We start from the raw sequence: 21285 nt of genomic DNA on the forward strand, positions 1-21285 counted from the left end.
TTGTTAGGTTTCATTGTTGGTAGAGATGAGAAGGTGGTCCGCGGGTAGCCAAAAATTTTGAAAATAAGATAATTACACTATCTTCCTTTAATTGTTCCACAAATAATCTGTTAATGTGTAGGGTCCTTTTAAATTCTCTACAGCTATCAGCTATCAAAAACTTTTTTGTAGGTATATTTTTATTCTGTACCTCAAGTTTGGATCTAGCTGCTAATTCTGCAAAGATTGCATACGTAAGCGCTCTCTCATCGAGGGCCTGCTTTCAACTAGTTATTAAAGTGCCGTAAATAGAACGAAAAATTAGAATCATATAATGCGACAAAGCTAGAGAGAAAGAAAGAAAATAGAAAAATTAACTTAGAAAAATAGTGAACAAGCCCCGTTTCAGCTGTGAACCATTGAACTACGGAGTTGAAGCTGAAATACTCTCGCCTCTGAGAAAACGAACACATTATCACATTATCCTTCGTTCGGTACTTTCAGGAAGCACGTATCATTGTATGACGTCATCGGTGTTTGCTCTGTTTTGTAGCTTTCAATTCCCTCTCGAGAGCAGCCAGCTGTCGTAAAATGTTGACACTATCTTACTAAGTAGTCTCCGTGGAAAATAAACACGATAGCTTTAGATTAACCGAAATAAAGTTACTGCCTGTTGAAAAACCGAGTGACCATTCAAAGCGAGTCCGTCTCAACATTCATTGGCTTTGGCTCGACCGTTTTAAAACCGCAGTTAGTATACCCACTTAATGTGTTATTGAACTCTTGAAACTCGCAAGATATGCTGCGCATTAAAAGTGTTCAGTTTTTCTTTGAATCAATCTAATTTTCGATCACAGTTTTTGAACATACTAGGGGACCCCGAAGCCCAACATCCCGAAGATTTTTGTCACTGCCAGCCTGATGAGAATTATCGAGAAAGATTCAACTGATACAATTCTTCAAAACAAAACAAAAATTGAAAGCACAATACCATGATCATGAGAAGCGGATTTCGAACAATTGGACTACACTTCCCGATAAGGAACTAGTATTTTAAGCTGTCGTCTTATCCAAGCGAAGCGGATTCATTATTATCCCAGTCTTTCCACCAAAAAATTGATTTAAGTAACAATGACAATTTAAGACGATTTTCAGTTTAAAATTCGTTTCATTTTTTCCTATTACCCTCTTTGGAATCGGAATCGTCCGAGAATATCCCTATAACTTCCTCTGAGCTCGTCATCTAACAGAGAAATAACGTTACAAACAAAATAACGGGATATTAACCAACTGAGGTGCCAGGGTGCCTTTCCGAAAGATAGACTCAGCATTTGAAGAATGCACGGAGCGTAAAACAGTGGGAGAATATTCGAAGTTGGGTTCGGACCTAACATGCAACTATTTTAACTCTGCGGTGGGCCGGGTTGCATACACTCGATTTTGCGGGCGAAATCTGAGATTCGTCCACGGCTCTCGCGATAGGGTAGGTACGGGTGCGGTTATTATTGTTTTCTTAGAGCGTGACTTCTATTTCAGTCCAACTATTTGGACGCTTCTCTCGCATAGAGTTGTAATGCGCGAGTTTAACCAACTGAGATGCTTTCCGAACGACGAATTAGGTTTTTGAATAGTGCATTGAGCGTTAAATAGTGGAAGATCATACGTAGTATGGTTTGTACACAACATGCAGCTACTTTAACTCTGATCGCCAAACACTGATCGCCTCTTCACTTATGCACAGTGTGCCCTATCGCGAGAGAATCGAGAGTGCGCGTAGGCCGTAAGTGGATCTCAGATTTCGCCCGCAAAATCTAGCGTATGCAACCCGGCCCACAACAGAGTTAAAATAGTCGCATGTTGGGTTCGAACCCAACTCCGTTCATCCTTTCATTCTTCTTCGCGTTGTTTTGAGGTGATCCGTCTTTTTTTTCGTCAAGTTTTTGGTTGCGCGTTTTCATCAGCGTTCCCAAGAGAGTTCTCAGACTCAATGTTTTGTCTTAAAGGCGAAATAAACTTATTAAAATATGTACCCGCGGAATGTTCTACAAATCACAACTCGCAGTCAATCTTAATGAATGAAAGTTGTCGACTCACTGGTCTCAATGGATTTAATTCATTTTAAATAGTTTTTTGAGAGTAGGTTATTTTAATTTTTTTCACTATTTTAGGGTGTCTACAAGTCCGGAATTTCCGGAAAGTCCGGAAATAGTACTGATTTTTGAAGGGCGTTCCGGAAGTACTGAAAAAGTGCGGAAATTCCGCAAAAAGGTCCGGAATTTTTTTAATTTTTTGTCATTTTTGTCACAATATCAAATTCTTCGAATTTCCTCAAATGGGGTACTGAAAAAGTACGGTTTTTTTCTGTTTGAGGAGGTACTGAATTTCTTGAGAATGCACTGAAAAAGTACTGTAAAAGTACTTATTTTTGACCAGCCTGTTTTAGTAGACACCCTGTATTTGCGGAAAAGGGATTAATAGGCAAAGCAATGAATCGATTCCTCAATTATGCGTCGAGTTTGCTATTCCCGCATCTAAAATTCCGTACATAAAGATGAAATTTTAAGACACTCTCCGAGAACTTTACTCGCGTAAATTCAACGTGTCGGTGCTAAATACGACCATCTCTGCTATGTATTACCAACGCAATCCATTCCGAGTCGTGGATGTCGGAACTTTTAGCGGAATACTCCATGTAGCGTCAGCCTACATTGTGCAAGCAACGTGAAGTATTTTTAAGTGCGCTCATGAGCGTTAAACCAACTTTCAAAGCAGGATGCCAAGAAAAATGCCTAGATTATCTTGTGTTTGGAGTCTGTAGCATCCGTTGAAGAATGCTTTATCATCTTTTCTCGTCTCCGTATGTGCTCGAGGCTCGACGGGTGAATATTTTAACCCACGGGGAATGTATGCAAAATTCGCCACTACACGCAAGTACTTGCGTCCCTCGAATCCTTCTGCTTGTTGCGCGGTGCTACCACTTGTTGATATTCAAACGGTTTTAGTCGCTTTATCACACAAATTAGAATTAGGTGCGTATGTAATTCAGAGCTGGTGAAGAATGTGAGTCAGGAGTGTTGGCATTTAAAAAAATTAGGAAAGATATTTAATGATAGTACAACAAGTGAAAAATCGAGTATTGATGGGCCGAAATCAGTTAATTTACTGCGACGTTTCTCAAATTCCTTTCATAGGTAGTTAATTCAAATCGGAAACTTTCATTACCTATCTTCACGTGGACATTTTCGTAAGAGACAAAGCGGATAAATCTGTGAGCTTTTTAACAGCAATGCTATATTACTCGTCCGTTAGCTCTTTTTTTGGGGGGGGGGGGGGGTGGTTAAAAATTCGGACTTGGATTTTGCTAAAAAATAATAAAATGTATAGTGCTGAACTGCTTACCTCTCAAAGTACCCACTTTCAAAATTGATTAGACTTTCGATGCGAGGGTGGGTCCAGTTGGTTGCGACCGTGCGAAATATATGTGTAGACATGTTTTTATATTTAACCAATTCTAGTCGTCTTATCATTGAAATATTTTACGTTTCTTGATAACTTCAGTTGACGATAGACGATCGGCGATAGGAAAAGCACCGGAGCTATACTTTAGAGCGCAAATTCCGCGGTTCTTAGAAAGTAGCGTAACGCGCATTTTTTATACTGAGGACGGTTCACGACCGCACAAAAATCTGTCCTGCGGGTTTTTGGATTTGCCGGTGATGCAATTTCAGCTGATCGACGGATGTTGTAATTGCAATTCGGTGCCCTAGTGTCAAGAAAATTCGACCCCTGACCATTTTGAACTTTTACTCCAGCCTCTTAGCCGTGAACTTCATTTGTTCAACCGTTCATGAACATCCTGAGGAATCTCCTTTTTTGATATCAATATATGTTATTTGATAATGGGTCGCGCCTCGCGCGTGCGAGCAATTTTCCCACTTTCTTTTCGGTCGCGTTGCATCGCGCATCGCGGAGCGGTTGTCGCATCAAGTCATCTCACCTGTCATCTTGGCTTCACCTGTCTTCTCGCCGCACCTCACTGACCGATGACTCCTAAAAATCAGGGTTGTCGGATCGCAGGACTTAAGCTCTTTTTCAACCTCTGCACATCAATCAAAGTCGTCGGTGGTATTTTCTCACGGCTTCGGAACGCTCCTCCGACATGACTTCGTTCATTCCTTCATTTAACTCCATGAAGTAAACGGTCGTATAACCTTTTCAACCTAGTTCTCAACTGCCAAACACGTCTGCAATTGTTCCCTCGTGAGAACTTTCAATTATTTAAGCCGTTTATCCACTTAATAGACTCACTTCTTTAATTCGGTTCATCCAGTGCTACCACAACTACATTTTTACTCAATATTCTTCCATGCGAACCACAAAAAACGTTTTCACCTATGGACGTATTTCTGTCAAACGGAACTAAGCGCCAATTTGAGTTCCTTTTGAGAAATTTTGAATGCCGGATAGCGCGTTCTGTCAAACGGAACTAAGCGCCATGGAAAAGCATTGCGAGTATAGAAACGAATGAGCCCGACGCCCGGTTCCGCCGTCAATCCAACCCCCCCCCCCCCCCCTCTTACTTCCCACCCCGATGGCGCTTAGTTCCGTTTGATAGAAATACGTCCATATTATCTGTCAAAAAAGTCAGACTATTCTATGTATTACTCAAATGCTCCACTGCACTAATATCTGGAACCTTCCGCCGTTCAAGTTGTCATTGTTGGTATGAATTTCGAAAAATTCCGTAAAAAACAATTTTTTCGGATTTTTTTCCGAAAAACAAAAGTGCACAGAAATAGGATGAGTTCTAATTCTAGGACATTTTATCAAGTAACTCAGCTTGATATTTCGGAGGAGGCTGATGCCCGGTTATTCCCAGTTTCTAAGGATTTAAGATCCTTAACTCTTTTTTTTTTACTCCTTACTCAACTTATTTACTTTAAAACTTCGGAAGACGGTCTATCGTGCCATGTTTCAGGAGATTCAGGATCGCGCCAAGAATAATAGAACACATAAAACACATTGAATGGCATGCCTTTAGAAAAGAATGAATGAAGTCCTGCAAAAACTGCTGAGTACCCAAACAATTTTTTTTATATTCTCTATTTTTTTTTCACGGTTTGGTAACTATGGATATAAGCGTGCCCGCCTCTTATCTCTGTTATCGGTTTCTTTTCCCCTCTTTTTTATCATCTAATATTCGACTCTTGACTCGACAGTCGTACTTATTTGCTTTTTCCGTGTTCCTACCGAGTGGTACTCGACGCCGATTCTGTTTCAGTGTCATCGTCATCGTTAAGTAAGACTCGTCCGACTGTTTGTTTTCTTTTTTTACGACCTTGACTCACTCACCCAAGTTGCGCTCAAAGCCAAGAAACATAATTTCTGCCGGCCGCAAACTCCAAAGCGGTCGTGATTTTAATCAAATCACCTCAAAACGGTTCCGCTCATCAATCAGAAATCCCTCTCCCGTACTAAGGAAAAACGCCGTGTGAGCATTCGAGAGTTGCCAAATTTCCGTTGGTAAAACATGCATTTTTGACGACATTTTTGCACATATTCCTCTGATATTTTCAGATAATTTAGATTTAATTGCGTACAAAATTTTCTGAAAATGTTGGATAAAAATATTCACAAATTTCTCTGTAATTTCGGTTTTTATTGAAGGAAACTTGGCAACGTCAAAAGGATCATACGACGTTCTTCCTTAGCACGACAGTACAGATAAGCATCGCCCCCTTTCCGCCCCGAGTCCGAGGTGGAATAGTGGTAATTAAATCATCGCAATCCTGGGTGATCCCAATAAAACGCGGGAAAGGAGAGGAATTTGGAGAGCCGGTATTCTCTCATTTCGGTGTAACTGTGAATTTGCCGCGCGTTCAATTACTCTCCGCGAGATGGCGTCTCTCCAACTCCGCATCCGCCCGGAATGAAAAACCGCTCAATTCTATTCCACTGATATCAGGGTTGCCACAGTCAGGGAAAACCGGATAATGTCAGGGGATTTTAAAGAGTCGGGAAAAATCTGGAAATGCCAAGGAAAATGACGAAAATATCAGACAAAAATTGTTAAGTCACTTCTATTTGCTTTCTAGAATAAGCTTGACAGTTTGAACAACAAATTTTGCCTGAAAACTAGTTTAAATTGTGTGTTTTTAACCATCTGGTATATCTCAATGGTCAGGGAATTTTAGCGGAATGCGTCAGGATTATGTCAGGGGAATTCATTTTCTAAATTTTGTGGCATCCCTGATGTGATATGCCGGCGCTCGGCAAGGTATATCGCACCAAGAAAAAGCTTGATAATGGAAAAAAGTGCTTCAAATTTGTTCATCAGCCAAATAAATCTGAAAATTTACTGAAATCAGAGGAAACCTGGTCTCGTGTCCCTAACTGGCAATACTCCCCTAATTTAAAAAAAAAGTTGAGCTATTACAAGCTCCTGCATTTATAGGTATTCTTCTATTCGGGCGATACAGCTGACAAATCCCTTGCGGGGAAGAAGTGAGAAAAATGGGAGCGCCTTCAATTTCGAATATGCAACACGCGCATCCATAAAACACGAATAGTTGCATGAAGGCGCCTTAATCAACTCATTGTCAGTACTGTCTTTGAAAAACGGGGCGCTCTCACAATCAGTTTGCCTCGGGGCGACCTGGAAGTCAGATCTGGGCGTGATGGTCACATTAGATATTTACTAGCGTAGAATATTTTTTTCCCCCTTTCTTTTTTATTTATCAATTTATTACGTTTGTGGAGCGCGAGATTTTAGAGACCTCTAATTATTGGTCAATATTGGCTCTCTTTTTAATCATGCCCTCTACTTTTACACAAGCAATTTCCATTTTTCGTATCCAGCTTGCTAACACGAGTATTTTACTCTGGATGGTGAAACAGAAGAGCTTTCCGCAATTCCGCCTCTTTAAAGGCGCCCGTGTGTCGGCAGCCGAGGCTCCCATAATGTATCCATGTCGATCGGTATAGGAAGGGACTGGAAGGGCGACCGGCCGGCTGCGTTTTGAGCGTTGAGTGCGAGGAGGGACCTGGGACCAGCAGCACGCGACTCGAATAATAATCAGGGTCGTCAGATTGATCGTAGAAATCACTCAACGTTTTTCCCATATTTCATGCGAGAAAGGTTACAGAGTAATCATGTTAAAAACATCAGTTCGCCATTGACCCGGAGTTAAGTTCTAATTTCAAGGGTTACCATCTGCTTCATACTGATCTCTATTCTCTTCAAGACGTGTTTCTCGATCAATGGTATCTTGAGTGGACAATCTTTTAAATTTCTGAGAAAATAAGTGATAGAGCACTTATCAAATGTAAAAAAAAATTGACGTTATGCCGAACGTCTGATGCAAATTTGAAACGATTTTTATAAATTAATTACTTAACGAATAAGACAATTAGCTAGGTTAAGAAAACAAATGTTGCAAAAAAGAACTTAAGAAGTAAACATTTACTAATGGGAGGAATAAAAACTTTCAGCACCATTGATTACCCAGTTCACACTTCACAGTTGATTTGACTCATTTGAAAAACTATCGATGAAGACTTCGTGTGAAAATGTCTCTGGCCATATTGAAATTAGGATTTCTGGATCTTTGAGTACGCGCATCTTCGAAATATTGGTCAAGCTCGACCAGAGCTTTTTTTATAGAGAGAGCACCTATTTTCGTATTAATCTTTTCAACGAAGAAAAATAGTGTCTTCGTGCCAGCACGGGATGATTATTCTACATGCGCGTTACAGAGTAATAGGTACTTTAAACTTAATAACTATAATAGATCCTCTAGCATATAATTTGCAACGCTAATTATGAGCCTGCGTTTTACCGCATCAACCTGCAGAATTCTTCAAATCCTCCCCAATTTGACAACTCTAAGTCGAAGTTTCAGCGGCGCGGCATGATTAATTCGGAGCGTCTGTGACTTGAGACTTGCGAGTCGGTCACCGTGTACTGCCCCCTAATTCGTCGCCTCCCTTACATAAGTGCGTAACTACACTCTGCAATGAACCCTGTCCGCCATACAAGTCAATGCTTTTCCGGGCTCATCTCAATGTGCAGTTACGCCCTTACGTCAGGGTCGCGACGAATTGTCCTCGAACTTAGATGCTCGATCCATCGAGTCGTCGGCGACGGAATCACGGAGGGTTAATGCGCTAATGGCATAAGTGAACTTGTTAAGCCCGCAACTTACATTATTATTCGTGCGTCTTGCGTCGCCGCGTTCCGCCCAGCGGCGGCCCGTGTCCTTCCAAGTCGCCCCCGCCTGCACTGATTTCAGGCTTCGTAAAGAAATACTAATCGGTATAAGTTTCCGCGTTGCGGCGATTTTTTTGCCAGCGTGGCGACGGCTAGGAAAAACCTGGAAAAGGCAGGGACATCTGAAAAACCTGATAAGTCAGGGAATTTTTCTGGAGCGCGGGGAATTTTTTCCGCTTGAAGAGAAGATGCACCAGACCTCGTAAGTCGTAACTATGCAAAACTGCGTTACGCACTGTAGTAACGGTCAAACACGGGCGTTGGCTAGAGTTTTCCTTCATTGCCGGGGTTATGCAATTTGAGCTACTTAAGAGTTAAAATAGTTGTATCACGACTTGTATCATCGGATGTAAATAAGGTTACAGCGTGCGGAGTTTTTAATACAAATCTCTGTATTAGCTAATACAGGACCAGCCTAAATCGATGTTAATGGATGCACATGAGACCCAGAGTCGGTGATTGCCTTTTCTTTCAATGACCTCTTATTCTCGTCTTCTCTTATATTTCAATGGCAGTATTGTTCCTGATCGCCTTAGAATTTTGTTTGCACTCGTCTTTCTATCAAGTTACCGGAGGGACGAACTAATGATTTTACTCACCTTCCCTGTAATCAATTTCTTTGACTCATCCCGATCCCCAAAGAAAGTTCATAATGGAGATGTTGCATGTGTGAGAAATGTGTGATTTGATTGTTGATTCTTTAGCAAAAGTTCGTGAGAAAGACGATGGTGCCACTGGTTTTCTCTGAAATCATCTCCCAAGCTCAAAAAAAGCTCTCAAGTTGAGGCCAAAATGGAGGGGATATTCCACCCTACCCTGAGAGTCCACCTCTACATCAAGACGAACTCTCCATCCAAAGATAGGGAGCAAATACATTAGCAGGGTTGCCACTTAATTTGGGGACTCCAAAACTGAAAACACGGCAACCCTGCTAATGTATTTGCTCCCTATCTTTGCATGGAGAGTTTGTTTTGATGCAGAGGTGGACTCTCAGGGTAGGATGGGATATCCCCTCCATTTTGGCCTCAACTTGAGAGCTTTTTTTGAGCTTGGGAGATGATTTCAGAGAAAATCAGTGGCACCATCGTGTTTCTCGCGAACTTTTACATAAGAATCAATGATCAAATCGCAAATCCCTCACTCATGCAGCATCTCCATTCTAAATAATGGATTTTTAATCAAACAAATTGGAACGAAATTAGTCTAAAAGTGATGGAGCTTAGTTCACCTCGAACGTAAATCGAAAGCACTTGCATTCCAAGAAATGTTTAGAAACACGCTTCCGCTCCGGGTAGGTAAATCATCCGCCAGCAACAAAGCGTGGTTCTTCCACCTCCACGGCCGGAGGGAGTATTTTTAGAAGTCTGTCAGGATGTTCTTTAAACTGTGAGGAATTACTTTCAAGGGGTTATGACCGGGCCCCAAGGAGACTCCCCCATAGTTGACAAATCGTCCTAACTCACCACCTTTTCGCTCTCCCATACGTATAGTTGGTAGTCTTATCGTTCAATCTGACGGCACAGGATTCTACATAAAATAAGGGAGGCGCAGCAATCGTCAGACTTCAATAAACTTTGCATTCGTCGTGTCTCTTCCTTTGCTTTCGATTGCGCTTTCGATCGAGGCATGGCGTCATCTTTTCCTATTGCCCGCATTCCAAGTTATAGCCTTTTTTCTGTTGGACTCATTGTCAGTAAATTGATGCCGGTTGACGGATTTTGGTTAATTGGAGTCATCAAAATTTACGCTTATTAGCGATCTAACGTGCCGTGTGAAGTTCTGGAGAAAGTTTCATGATCTAGTTCATATTTAAGAGAAATCAATGGTAAAATAGGTATACGTAGATTTTAACTCTAAGATTTCATCTCTCTTAGATTTTATCACTAAGTTTAATTTCTCTCGGGACTATTTTAACTCCTGTAATAACTTAAGTTCTTTTGCACCAGTTGTCATTTAATAACCGTGTGTTGGCGTCGATGCCGCATTCTTCTAATTACGTCAATGATTGTCTCGCGAATAGATGAGGATAAAAGGGATTAACTGTCATGAAGATAAGTCTAACCATTGAAAGAATTACTATACTGTAGGTATAACTGCGGGTAATAAACCGAATTTCACACCCCGTTTCTGTAATGATTTACTCAATTAATCCATTGATAAAGAAGGTTGAATTCTGAACGATCACTTGTTTAGGTTTTTCTTGCATAATTTTTTGTACTTCATTCAGGGATGTGGCAAGGCCTAAACCCTCCCATTTTTTATAGCGAATTCCCTATTGTAAAACCCTTTTTTCCTCAATAATGTTTACCATAATGACAACATTTCGCCCTTAAACACGCGATTTTTACCGCCGTTTTGCGGAAAACTTAATTTTCGTTCCAACGCGAACCAGACTTTCCACTTTTTCAATTTTTGACGACGACCTGCGGGCCGACGATTGAAAGTTATAAGCAGCACGATAAGACATTGAAATGCGATATATTGTGTGGTTAAGATAGAGCTATGCCTTGTCTTATCGAATCGATATGGATTCAAATGATGCACCGCTGGTCGTGGTCAGGAATTCTGTGCACCCCAGATCATCAATGGCAAGTTGATGGAAAACAAGTTGATGGCTGCTCATAAGTGGTTTAGGCTCGATGCATTTTGTATCCAGGCACCAAACTGCCGTGCTTAGAAAGAACGCCGCATGAGCCTCTCGGCGTTGCCAAGTTTCCTTCGATAAAACCCGAAATTGCTGGCAAATTTGAGAATACTTGTTTCCAAAATTTTCAGATAGTTTTGCACGCAATTTAATCTGAAATATCTGAAAATTTCAAGGAAAAATAAGCATAACTTTTCTTTAAAAAGACAGGTTTTATCTGAAGAAACTTGGCAACCCTGGAATGCGCATACGGCGTTTTTCCTCAGCAAGGCAGCACTGTGCCGGAAGAGACGTAAACAAAAGTCGAATTCGAAGAGCGTAAAATGGATTTAGTTGATTTATCAGCGGTCGGCCGCGGCAGTTGGCATTTCGGTCGAGGAGTCTGGCCATCCCATCGACTGGAAATAAAGAGAAATTAGTGGAGACCTCAGACCCCGAGATCTTGAAGGAGCCATCGATTAATCAATGAGTCACGGCTCAAGTCCTGGAAATGGAGATTAAGTGTTTATTTATGGTCTGGCATTGTTTTGTCCATCGCCATCGGGCACAGATGACTGCACCCGGGTCAATCCAGTGTTTTTAGCGCAAGTTCAGTTTCAGTGCACCCGCCTTAGTTCGCGGCGTCTTGAATCTCATTGCACTTTTTACTGTCCAGATTTCCTCTTTCGTATTTAATGGACAATCCAGGGCCGGGGCTTTTCAAACCTCTCGATAAGTAATTATCATTTTGGGGCAGCCGCAGTTAAGAAAAACCTTTGAAAACAGGGAAAGTTAGGGATCATCTAATGAAAGTGTACGCAGCGCTGATAAATAAAATACGATCGGTTGAAAAAATGATGCGCACTTCCACGATAGATTTCGCTGATCTTCCTTTTTTTTTGAAAAAAGGGGAAATGTCTCTGTTGATATTTGGATTATCGACACCTGGTTTTGACGGATTTTATTACATATTTCATAGTATCTATACGAGTCAACCATCAAAACGAGATTGTATGACTGTCGTGTACACTCTTGCAGTTCTTGATGGTTGTGTTGGCCCGTGTTCCCGACATAAAGTAAACTTTTGACACTTGCTCTTGAAATTATCAAAGCTTGGAATGCCAGCATCATCAACACAGAAGAACACAAAGTAACACTCAGCGCATTACCTAGGTACAGGGTCATTTTTTGCCATCAATCCTCTTGTTTCAAAACACAATCCGGTTCATCGTTGTGCCAAATAAAATTGTTATTATTTTAGACTTCATTTATGCCGTATAAACACAAGGTTTGTGTTTACATGACATTTTGATTCCTTATAGTGTAACTGACCCATTAATTTTCGCGATTACTGGCCATCCGCAATATTTTTCCCCCGCGTAGGCATCTTCTGCGTCTAATTTTATGTTTGGGCATCAATTCGCATTCTACAAATCGTGTGTGTCAATATTTAGTCAGCGGAAACAATGAACTGCAGTATACGAATTGGGCCTCAGACAACGGCCTCAGACGAAACAATAGTCGTCTATGAGCGTCTCCTCTCTTGTATCCCAACATAGTGACAGATCGTGATAAGGCTCTTGAGTCAGTCTTACAATCAGCTCAGTGGCGTGGCGTAAATGATCGATTATCGATATTTCCCCATTTGAATGCGTGGTAAAGAATCGATCATTAAGGTGTTCCCTGTGAACACCCTGTTAATCGATCCTTTTCTATAGGATTAAATGACAGATCAATCGATATATTGCAAAGCACGCCACGCCACTGAATCAGCTCTCCGACTTGTGCTCGTGACCACTCTTTTCAGACATCTCGTGAGTTCTCGAAACCCGTTACCGACGACTGAGTCAAGATGCTAGAGCAGTTCGCCTCTCAATAGAAAAATCGTACCAACCGTCTTTTTTTCTCGGTGCAAAAATTAATCATCCCTCTCTATTTGTCAACCATAGGTGGTCGTCCTACATCATACTCAAGTGTGCAACAACGTATATACTCTCTCGTGACGTCAATCGTGCGTTTTGAAGTCCTCGGTGGCAAAATGACAGTGTTGGTGAACGCGCCCTAAAAGTGCTCGAACTCATCCGGAATGAGTAGTGTTAGTGGGAACGGGGTGCCCTCGGGGGGCTCGGGGTCAGCCTCGCTCAAAGTGGGGTCGAAAGTGGGGATGGGTCTGGGCAAGCCGGTGCCCCCTCCGACGATCCCACAAACTTACGGAAGCACTTCCCCGTACCGAATTTCTTCTCTGGACAAGCTCGCTCAGCGCTACAACAACCTCTCCGGTACGACCCTGAACGGAACCAGTCTCGGTTCCACCGCCAAGGATAAGGAACCCAGCGCCGCCCTAAACGGAACATCAAGCTCTGATTCACTGGTAAGATCAACTTATTCTCTGAAATGACTTCAGGGTGTCTACAAGTTCGGAATTTCCGGAAATAGTACTGATTTTGAAAGCGCGGTCCGGAAGTACTGAAAATGTGCGGAAATTCCGCTAAAAGGTCCGGAATTTTTCATTTTTGTCGCAATGTGAGAGAGAAATTCAAATTTTTGAAATTTTTTTAATTTCGTCATAAATGGAGGCACCGAAAAAGTACTGAATTTTTCCGTCCAGGAGGTACTGAATTTCTCGGGAATGTACTGAAATAATACCGTAAACGTACTGATTTTTGGGCAGGTTGTTTTAGTAGACACCCTGGATTTATCAGTTTTGAAAGTTGTACTAAAAAATTGGTACACTCTACTACTGCGAAGTAAATTTATCAACGACGACCATTCCACCTTTAGCTCGGTTTGTGAGTAGAGAACAAAGTTTTCCGGAAAAGTCAAATCCCAGGATCGGGAAAATTTTCGGGAACATTCCTAAGAACGTTCCGATGTCCTTTGTGATTGATTACCGTGTATATGTCCATGTTATGTGCAAGTGTTTTTCTGTAAAAGTTTCCTGCTGGGAGAGAGGATCCTAGCCGTTAATTTCTCGGGAACGGAAAAGTTCCCCCTTAGATCACTATTCGTAAATATTACTCCATCCAACATGGACTTTCTACTGCCAGCAGTTTTTTTAATTAACTCTGTCTCATCGTGTTGTTAGTTCATACTGCGAGTACTCAAGTCATTCGTTCGCCAACTCTCGTCAACGACTGTTTTGCGATCCGCCGCGAGAGAAAAAAATATCTCAGGAGAATTTTTTTTTAAGTCTTCGGAGTTTAATTTGAAGGGGGAGAAAAGCGACTTATTGTCGAGTTATTACTGATGGGTTTGTTCAGTATTAATTCATAATAGTCATGCAGCTCTAAGATTCTGGAAGGGATAGGGAGTTCATCAGAATACAGTTTAAGAGGCATAATATTGGACACAAGATCGCATGACCGTATGATTATTCAGCCATGTTAGACTCGTTGGCAGCCTTACCTGCACTGAAAAATAAATCTCGGTGTATTTACTAAGAAAAGGACAAAATTACCACAAATTCAGGGTTCTATTCGATCCCAGTTTTTTCTTTGTAAAATTACCATTTATGGAATTGGTAATTTTATTGGACCTTGATAAAAACGTCAATATTTTTTATCGACTGTGGTAGAATTACCGAGATTAAATGGCAAAGTTACCGGGAATTGATTACCAATGAAAGTGGTATTCTTACCTGAAAGAACAGTAAAAATACCGGTTTTTAGGTAAGCTTACCAGTCTGTCTTGGTAAAATTACCAATAATTGGTAAAAAAGTGAGATGGTAAAGGTACCAACGGACCTTGGTAAAAACGCCGATAATTTTTTTTCAGTGAAGATCGCATGACCGTATGATTATTCAGCCATGTTAGACTCGTCAGCAGCCTTACCCGTTCAAGTTCTATAAGAATCTAGGCTTTTGAAAAGGAATAGTGAGTCTGTCGGAATGGATTTAGAGGATTCACGCTGCTCAGAGCTGCAGTCAGCAGAATGAAATCCAAAAAAGGGCCGTAATGACAATAAAGGGGGGGGGGGGGGGGGGCTCGACCAGCGAACTCTTTCACCTCTCTCGAGTGCTCCACATTATTGGGCCGGTTTAGTTCTCTGCGCTTTTTTGGATTCAATGAGCTCACGTTTCATACGATTCTTGACCTCGGCTTACAAGCTATCACTTTATCATAGATTTTCGCCTGGTACTCTAATTAGTGTGTTCAGTCTCTGAAAGAAAAAAAAAACGGTCTTATTCCTTATGATTTTAGCTAAACGACCGTGGTGGAAAGGATTCTACGCAAGTATATTCTCATGAAGAGACAAAAAGTCGTCGAATATTCATTGCATAGTGACTCTTTTCAATAGATGGATTTTCGTAGGACTTATTCATTCGAACTCATATTTTCGCTCCTTCACCTTCGAAATTTTCAATGTGCGGGCCCGAAGGTCCTAAGCATGTTTTCGGGGGACGGTCCTTTCTCTACTTGGGTTTGAAAGGGGAGTTGTGGCATACCCTACGACCAAACTCGACGTCTTCATGTCACTTCTTTCAAATATATTTTTGTTTTTAAAATTACACACTCTGCATGTTTGATATGAAAATGAGTTCTTAATTCCTTTAATGTGCCCTACGAATAAAAAGAGGGGTAGGTAAGGGGGGGGGGGTGTAGTAACAAGTTCTTATTTTTCATCGCAAAATCCAATTTCGAAGTCAACTCTTGCTCTAATCGTTTGAAAATTCCCTCTAAAATAGTCCTAAGGAGGGGTGTTTTTGGGGCTAACAAAATATTCATCTTTATGTGAGTCAAATTAAGATGTGAAAGTTCAGATTCAATTTTGATCATGAATTGATTAGAACTTTATCGAGCTTTTCAGTGTTATCTTGGTCCATTTTCACGTTACAGACGGGTGGTCTGGATCATTCTATGTATACCCTTCTCTTTTTAGATCGGCGTCTAATATTTGGTTCACTAATTACCTGGGAACCTCTTCACCCTTTTGAGAGAAAGATTAGCACAAGGTGGTTTCTTGTGTAGAGGTTAACTCGACACGTCAAATCACAAGTGAATAACCTGATATTTCATAGGTATACTGATTCCAAAGGAATATCATGCTAAAGACCTGAAGGTTTATAGGCCGAGGTATTGATTGCTCTTTTTCTGCACCCAGTCTTGGAACTGCAGCCGCACTGAAGTCGGGCACTCGATTTCAGGCTCATAACTTGTCAACTTGTCAACAACATCCACTTTCTCCTCATTCAGTTTAAGTCATAAGTTGGCTCCCTCGGTGCTTCGGTCCCTGAAGATCTTTTGCTTTTCATGCGTGCTTTCGTACCAAAAGCAGAAACGAATTCGAACGGAGTCTCAATCTAAAGTCACGCCCCGGGAGGTTTTGAAAGCGCAGTTCTGCCGCCTCGCGCGGCTCTCCAGCGTTGCCGCATCGGAGGCTTTGAATTTCCCTTTATACGCATGTTGTTCTAACTTGGACTCAGTGTTCGAAACTCACAGGCGCCAAATGCGCCTGAAAAATCGGCCATGGCGCCTAGAAAATGAAGACTCTGCGCCAACGTGGCCCCTAAAAATTGCCCCTTAAAAATCTAGATTTTCATAGGAAGTCACATAAAGAAAAAAAAAACAACTCTATTCGAATTGAAAAATCTCAGAATTGTCTAGTTCTGTCACGAAAACATCTAGCGTCTAACTCTTCACTAAATGCGCCTTAATATATAGGCAAAAAGTCAATTTGGCCCCTAAAAAATCTTCAATGGCGCCTAAAAATCGGGCTTGATGCGCCACATGGCTCCTAAAACTCGAAGGGGAGTTTCGAATACTGGACTCAAACTACATTTCACCACAAGCAGTTCAGACCTGGATAGAAAGCTCCGTTTTTTTTCGTATTTTTTTTAAATAAATATTTTGGTTTTGGCTCGATAGGTACCTATCGAACGTTCGCCAATTTCGGCATTTAATTATAAACGGAAACACGATTCATAATTCAGAATCAAGGGTTTTGAATTTTAATTTGTGATCTAATCAGAGATGAAAAATTTTCCAGGATATAATCAAGTGAAGTTTCATATTGAAATTTTCTCAGCCAAATGAAATTTCATGAGATTTTGTGAAATTTTCTCAGCAAAATTAAATTTCTCACTAGGTAATACAATTTTATGTGAAATCACATTTTGCATTTCTGGTTTTTGTCCATGAGAAATCCATCCATGAATGATCCTTTAAGAAATGCCTACAAATACTCCATTCATTTTGCATCTTCGCAATAACCAATAAACCTGACAGTCGCCTTTTAAAGTACAGCCTCATGAAACTGCATGAAACCCCTACTTGAATTAAAAAAAAAAAAAAAAAAAAAAAAAAAAAAAACAGTACTACAAACTCTACCATCTACCTCACAACCTTTACCTCCGGGATTCGTCAGTAGCCCAGCAACACGTGTGAGGAAAGCAAGAAAAGAGCCAAATATTAACCTCGCCAGGTGTGTCGCTAGTCGTTACTCTTACTAAAAATTCTAAGTATTTTTAGCGTGATCTGGCCGCAGTCGCTGCTAGTAGCCATTATCATATTTCCTCGGAAAAGAATTTTAATCAGGTGCAATTTGACTCCCGCCGGCCTGTCTGGCTTAAGCTGGTGAAGTTATGAAACCTGATCCTAATTTGATTGCCTGGTTTGACGAAGAACTTTGAAACTTGCACTTGAGAATTTTGGAAACGGTTGTCTTAATTTAGAAGTTATTCTGTAGCACACGTGCTTTGCGCACTGCATATCCTCGGGGAAAAGAATATTATGGCTCCACTTAACATCTCTTATAATGAGCAGGTCGTATTTTTAATTTTCTCAGAATTTAGGTCTGTAGATTTGAATTGAGAATCTCGAGTTGTGCCTAGGCGATTTTATTTAAGAGAAAAACCGAATTGAATCTGAACTCCTATTAGTAATCGATATTTTTCAAATCACTTTCAATGACTGGCGAGTTAAATGAGACAGCGTTGAGAGAAAAATGAGAGGGAGTATTGAAGAAGCAGTTAATATTTTAGTACAACAGCTAAATAGATCGTCATAATTTGAATAAGCGCAATGTATTAGCAGCAGAGTCGAAAAAGAGTAATTTTATTCATAACTATGTGCATCGCAGATTATCGATAAAAGCACGATCAAGTATTGAAAGAAGCTCTAAACATCCGAACACCTCTCAATTTGTCCACTCTGCAGTCTGCCACCAGCCAGCGCGTGGGCTTAGCTAGTGCCTTCTTTTAGACGGTTTTGCAATGTGAGCTACGAAGAAGCCGTAACTGTCGTATCGTGACAGTGCGCAGATTTTACAATAGGCTGATATCACTTTCCGTAGCAAAATGAGTCAAGTTTTGAAAATTATTCCCTCCTGCCGTGATGGCGAAGAGAGCAGTAAGTACATTTCTGTATGAGCCATGATTAGCATATGCTTTTATGTATCTTGAGGTTCATCCTAGCATGCACTCACTGCCCTCTTCGCAATCACGGCAACCTTGTGTGGTAAAATCTGCCGATTATATCCGCACCTCCTTTTATTTTATAATGCTGCGCACTTACCAAGGATGATCCTCATTCAACGCGATTTTAGCATTTTAAATTGCTTTCACCTTAATGTCAGGAACACGAATCAGCCATCTTCACCCTTAAAATTATTTCAACGTGTGAAAGAAACAGCAGAAAAAAAATCCTTCGAGACATCGTTCGCAACAGTGCGAATTTTGTTTCTAAACTAGTTGTGCCTCTCTCTAACCTTCAAATTCAGACTAAGCCAGAGCTTAGATTGTTGTGGTGCGAAAGTAGGATTATAAACCAGACTGTTTAACTTCTCGTGCCCGGCCCGAAGTTGTTCATCGTCAAGCCGCTCCCCAATACAATCGTCCGTAAAAGCTCCCGTTCTGTTTACTCAACCGTCCCTTTTTGCGAAGTCATAGGTACCGTTTAATGAAGAAATTAGCCGTAGAGTAAACAATTTTCCTTCTCGTTTACTCCATTCGAGGCGGTAAACATAGTGGCATAATCCAATTTGTGACTGACACGGGCGGTCGGATCTCCGGTAGCGTTGTCGCCTCGTGCACGATTTTTCACTTTTTATCAACCATCCCATCCCCCCACCTTTTTTCCTCTGTTATAATTTCTTATATTACAGAGACAAGAAAATTGTCTTCAAAACGAAAATCATGAGAAAAATCATTTAATTATGACTAATTTGAAGCGTAGACCGTAAAACTGCGCTGTCAAAGCGGCCGTTCCCTGCATGAATCACATTTTCCAATAAGGATTTACGAAATCTGGCTCATTTTAAAAACAGCATATGTGTCATAAGACTCCTTGTGAATAGGTGATTTTATGGATGAGCCCTGAAACCAAAATATGCTTTTTTGTAGTTTCACCTAAAATGAGCTAACGTTGGCTTTTTAGAGCAAAATGTAGCCCATACGCCCATAGCGCTTGAAAGAGGCTATAAGCAAGGATAAACTGTGCCGAAAAGACGAAAGTCAAGCTGTGAAACATTTCTCTTCATGCACCTGTGCGTTTGGCCCAGCCGAGCCATCAATACTGGCCGAGAAGTGGATCTGTAGCCTGTAGGTCATCGTGAGCGGATGAACGGACCACGTAAAAGGCAACCATGAGCCAGAATAATGTAAAAAAATTCCACGAAAATTGAATGTAGGGAAAGTTATGAACACGGTCAAACAGTGTTGAGTAGATCGCCTCGGAAAAGAGAATTTGCTAATTTCCCGCATATTGAAAGCCCGATAGCGCTATTGATACCCGCCTTCTATCATCGTTTTTTCGCAAATTGCGTCACTATGCGGCTCAACTGCATCACGTGTGCTTTCTGGCCAGTTGTGATAACACTGCTTCACCGATCGGATTCTGTTAATTTTTAGTTACGTTTATGCATCCGACTAGGAATTGTGGCTCTCCACGAACCTCAACGTGGTTTGAAACCAGTGGGTAAAATTCGACGACGAAGCAAAGTTTTCTGTAACAGCTTTAGTTTTTCAACGAATTCTACTTATTGCAAAGGATTTCAGAAGGAAAGGTATACATTTAAGCCAATACCAAATTATTTTTGATCGTTTATTTTTTGCCATGTGTGCAGTGATATCGTGTAGCTAGTGAATCCTAAGATCGAAAGTTGACAAAATCAACGCTAAAAGTTGCTTTACATTTTTCAGTGTTCGGACATCAGAAAATCGATGTCAAGTCGATACTACATTCAAAACTTGATTATTTTTCTCGGTTCGTTAATTCTGACTGACGTATGAAAAAAAATTAATTTTATTTAATTTAATTTAATTAATTTGTCAGTGTCCAGACACCACGATATCGATGTCAAATCGAAACCACATTCAAAAGTTGAATAATTTTCGTGATAGTTAATCTGACTAACATGTAAATGAAAATTAGACTCGACTAGACGAGTGTTAGAAACAAGGAAAGGTAGTTTCAATAATAGTTTATCTTCAATCTCCAAAATGTCTTTGAACTTTTAAATTTTAACGAAAATAAAATAAATAGCCGGTCATTTTCCATGGATGTCGGCAGCCTCGCTTCAACGATTTCCGCGAGCTTTTCTATGTCTTGCAGCGTGTCAACGTGTCACGGATTTCCTTTGTTTTCGTTCGTCGTCGTGAGTGAATGGAGGAAGCGGCGACGCCAATTTCCGTCGTATTTAGTGTAATTTCTTTAATATCATAACTGATTTTAACCGATTTTAACCGATTTTCGTAGCCCGAACAGGCACCGGAGCTCGGAAGCATTCGACGGGGATCGACCCCTTTTCCCATATCCGTTTAGTGTTTACTCGTCCTGTCATAGAGCGAGATCGTCGCGGTGTGGTTTTTACGGCTGTATTATTGACTTGTGCCCTTTTTTTTGGTTTCAGTTGCTCTCGAAGCGGGAGCTTTTTTTCAAAAACGAGACGGCGTCGCCAGGGGCCACGGCTACGAGCAATGGGCCCTCGAACCCCCCGCCCGCGGTCCCCAACACGGCGCCCCCGACGGGACCCCCCGCGCCCCCCACCGCTACCTCCTTGAAGGAGTCCCTCTCGAAAAGGATCGCCGAAAGAGGTAAGAGTCATCTTAGTATTTTGATATTTATTTATTCATGTTCGATGCAAATTACTATACTTTATCCTGATTCAAAATTCCTTCAATAGAGGAGAACATACAGGGTGTCTAGCATCTGAATTTTCCTGATTCTCCCCATTCTATCAGGATTTGAGGAAAAATCGGTCGTAAAAATAGGATTTGAGAAACGTCGGCCGTCCGCTTATTTTCCGTTCATTATGCGTTATCCGTCCGTTAATTTTTCTCCGCCAAAAATCAGTATTTGATCAGGATTCGGAAAAATGATGAAATCAGGATTTAGCAGTCAAAAATCAGGAAAAATCAGGATTTCCCAAAATGAAAAAAACTAGACACCCTGACATAGGTTCGGGAAATATTTTTTT

At 41.0% G+C, this 21285-nt stretch overlaps 1 protein-coding gene across 5 annotated transcripts in view; it reads left to right on the forward strand.

The window, feature by feature from the left end:
- The window catches only part of pnut (septin 7-like protein pnut), a 62476-nt gene that overhangs the window by 22844 nt on the left and 18347 nt on the right, over nt 1-21285 (forward strand). For 4 of the 5 annotated variants that reach the window (XM_019059230.2, XM_019059229.2, XM_019059231.2 and 1 more), the window contains exons 2-3: nt 12821-13242; nt 20719-20902. In XM_019059230.2, the coding sequence (XP_018914775.2) occupies nt 12958-13242; nt 20719-20902 (469 nt within the window). In that variant the 5' untranslated portion in view covers nt 12821-12957. The remainder of the gene's footprint in view (nt 1-12820; nt 13243-20718; nt 20903-21285) is intronic. The other variant, XM_019059232.2, reaches the window with a different exon arrangement.

The sequence above is a fragment of the Bemisia tabaci genome, chromosome 6 (genome assembly GCF_918797505.1).
Source record: "Bemisia tabaci chromosome 6, PGI_BMITA_v3".
Lineage (NCBI taxonomy): Eukaryota > Metazoa > Arthropoda > Insecta > Hemiptera > Aleyrodidae > Bemisia > Bemisia tabaci.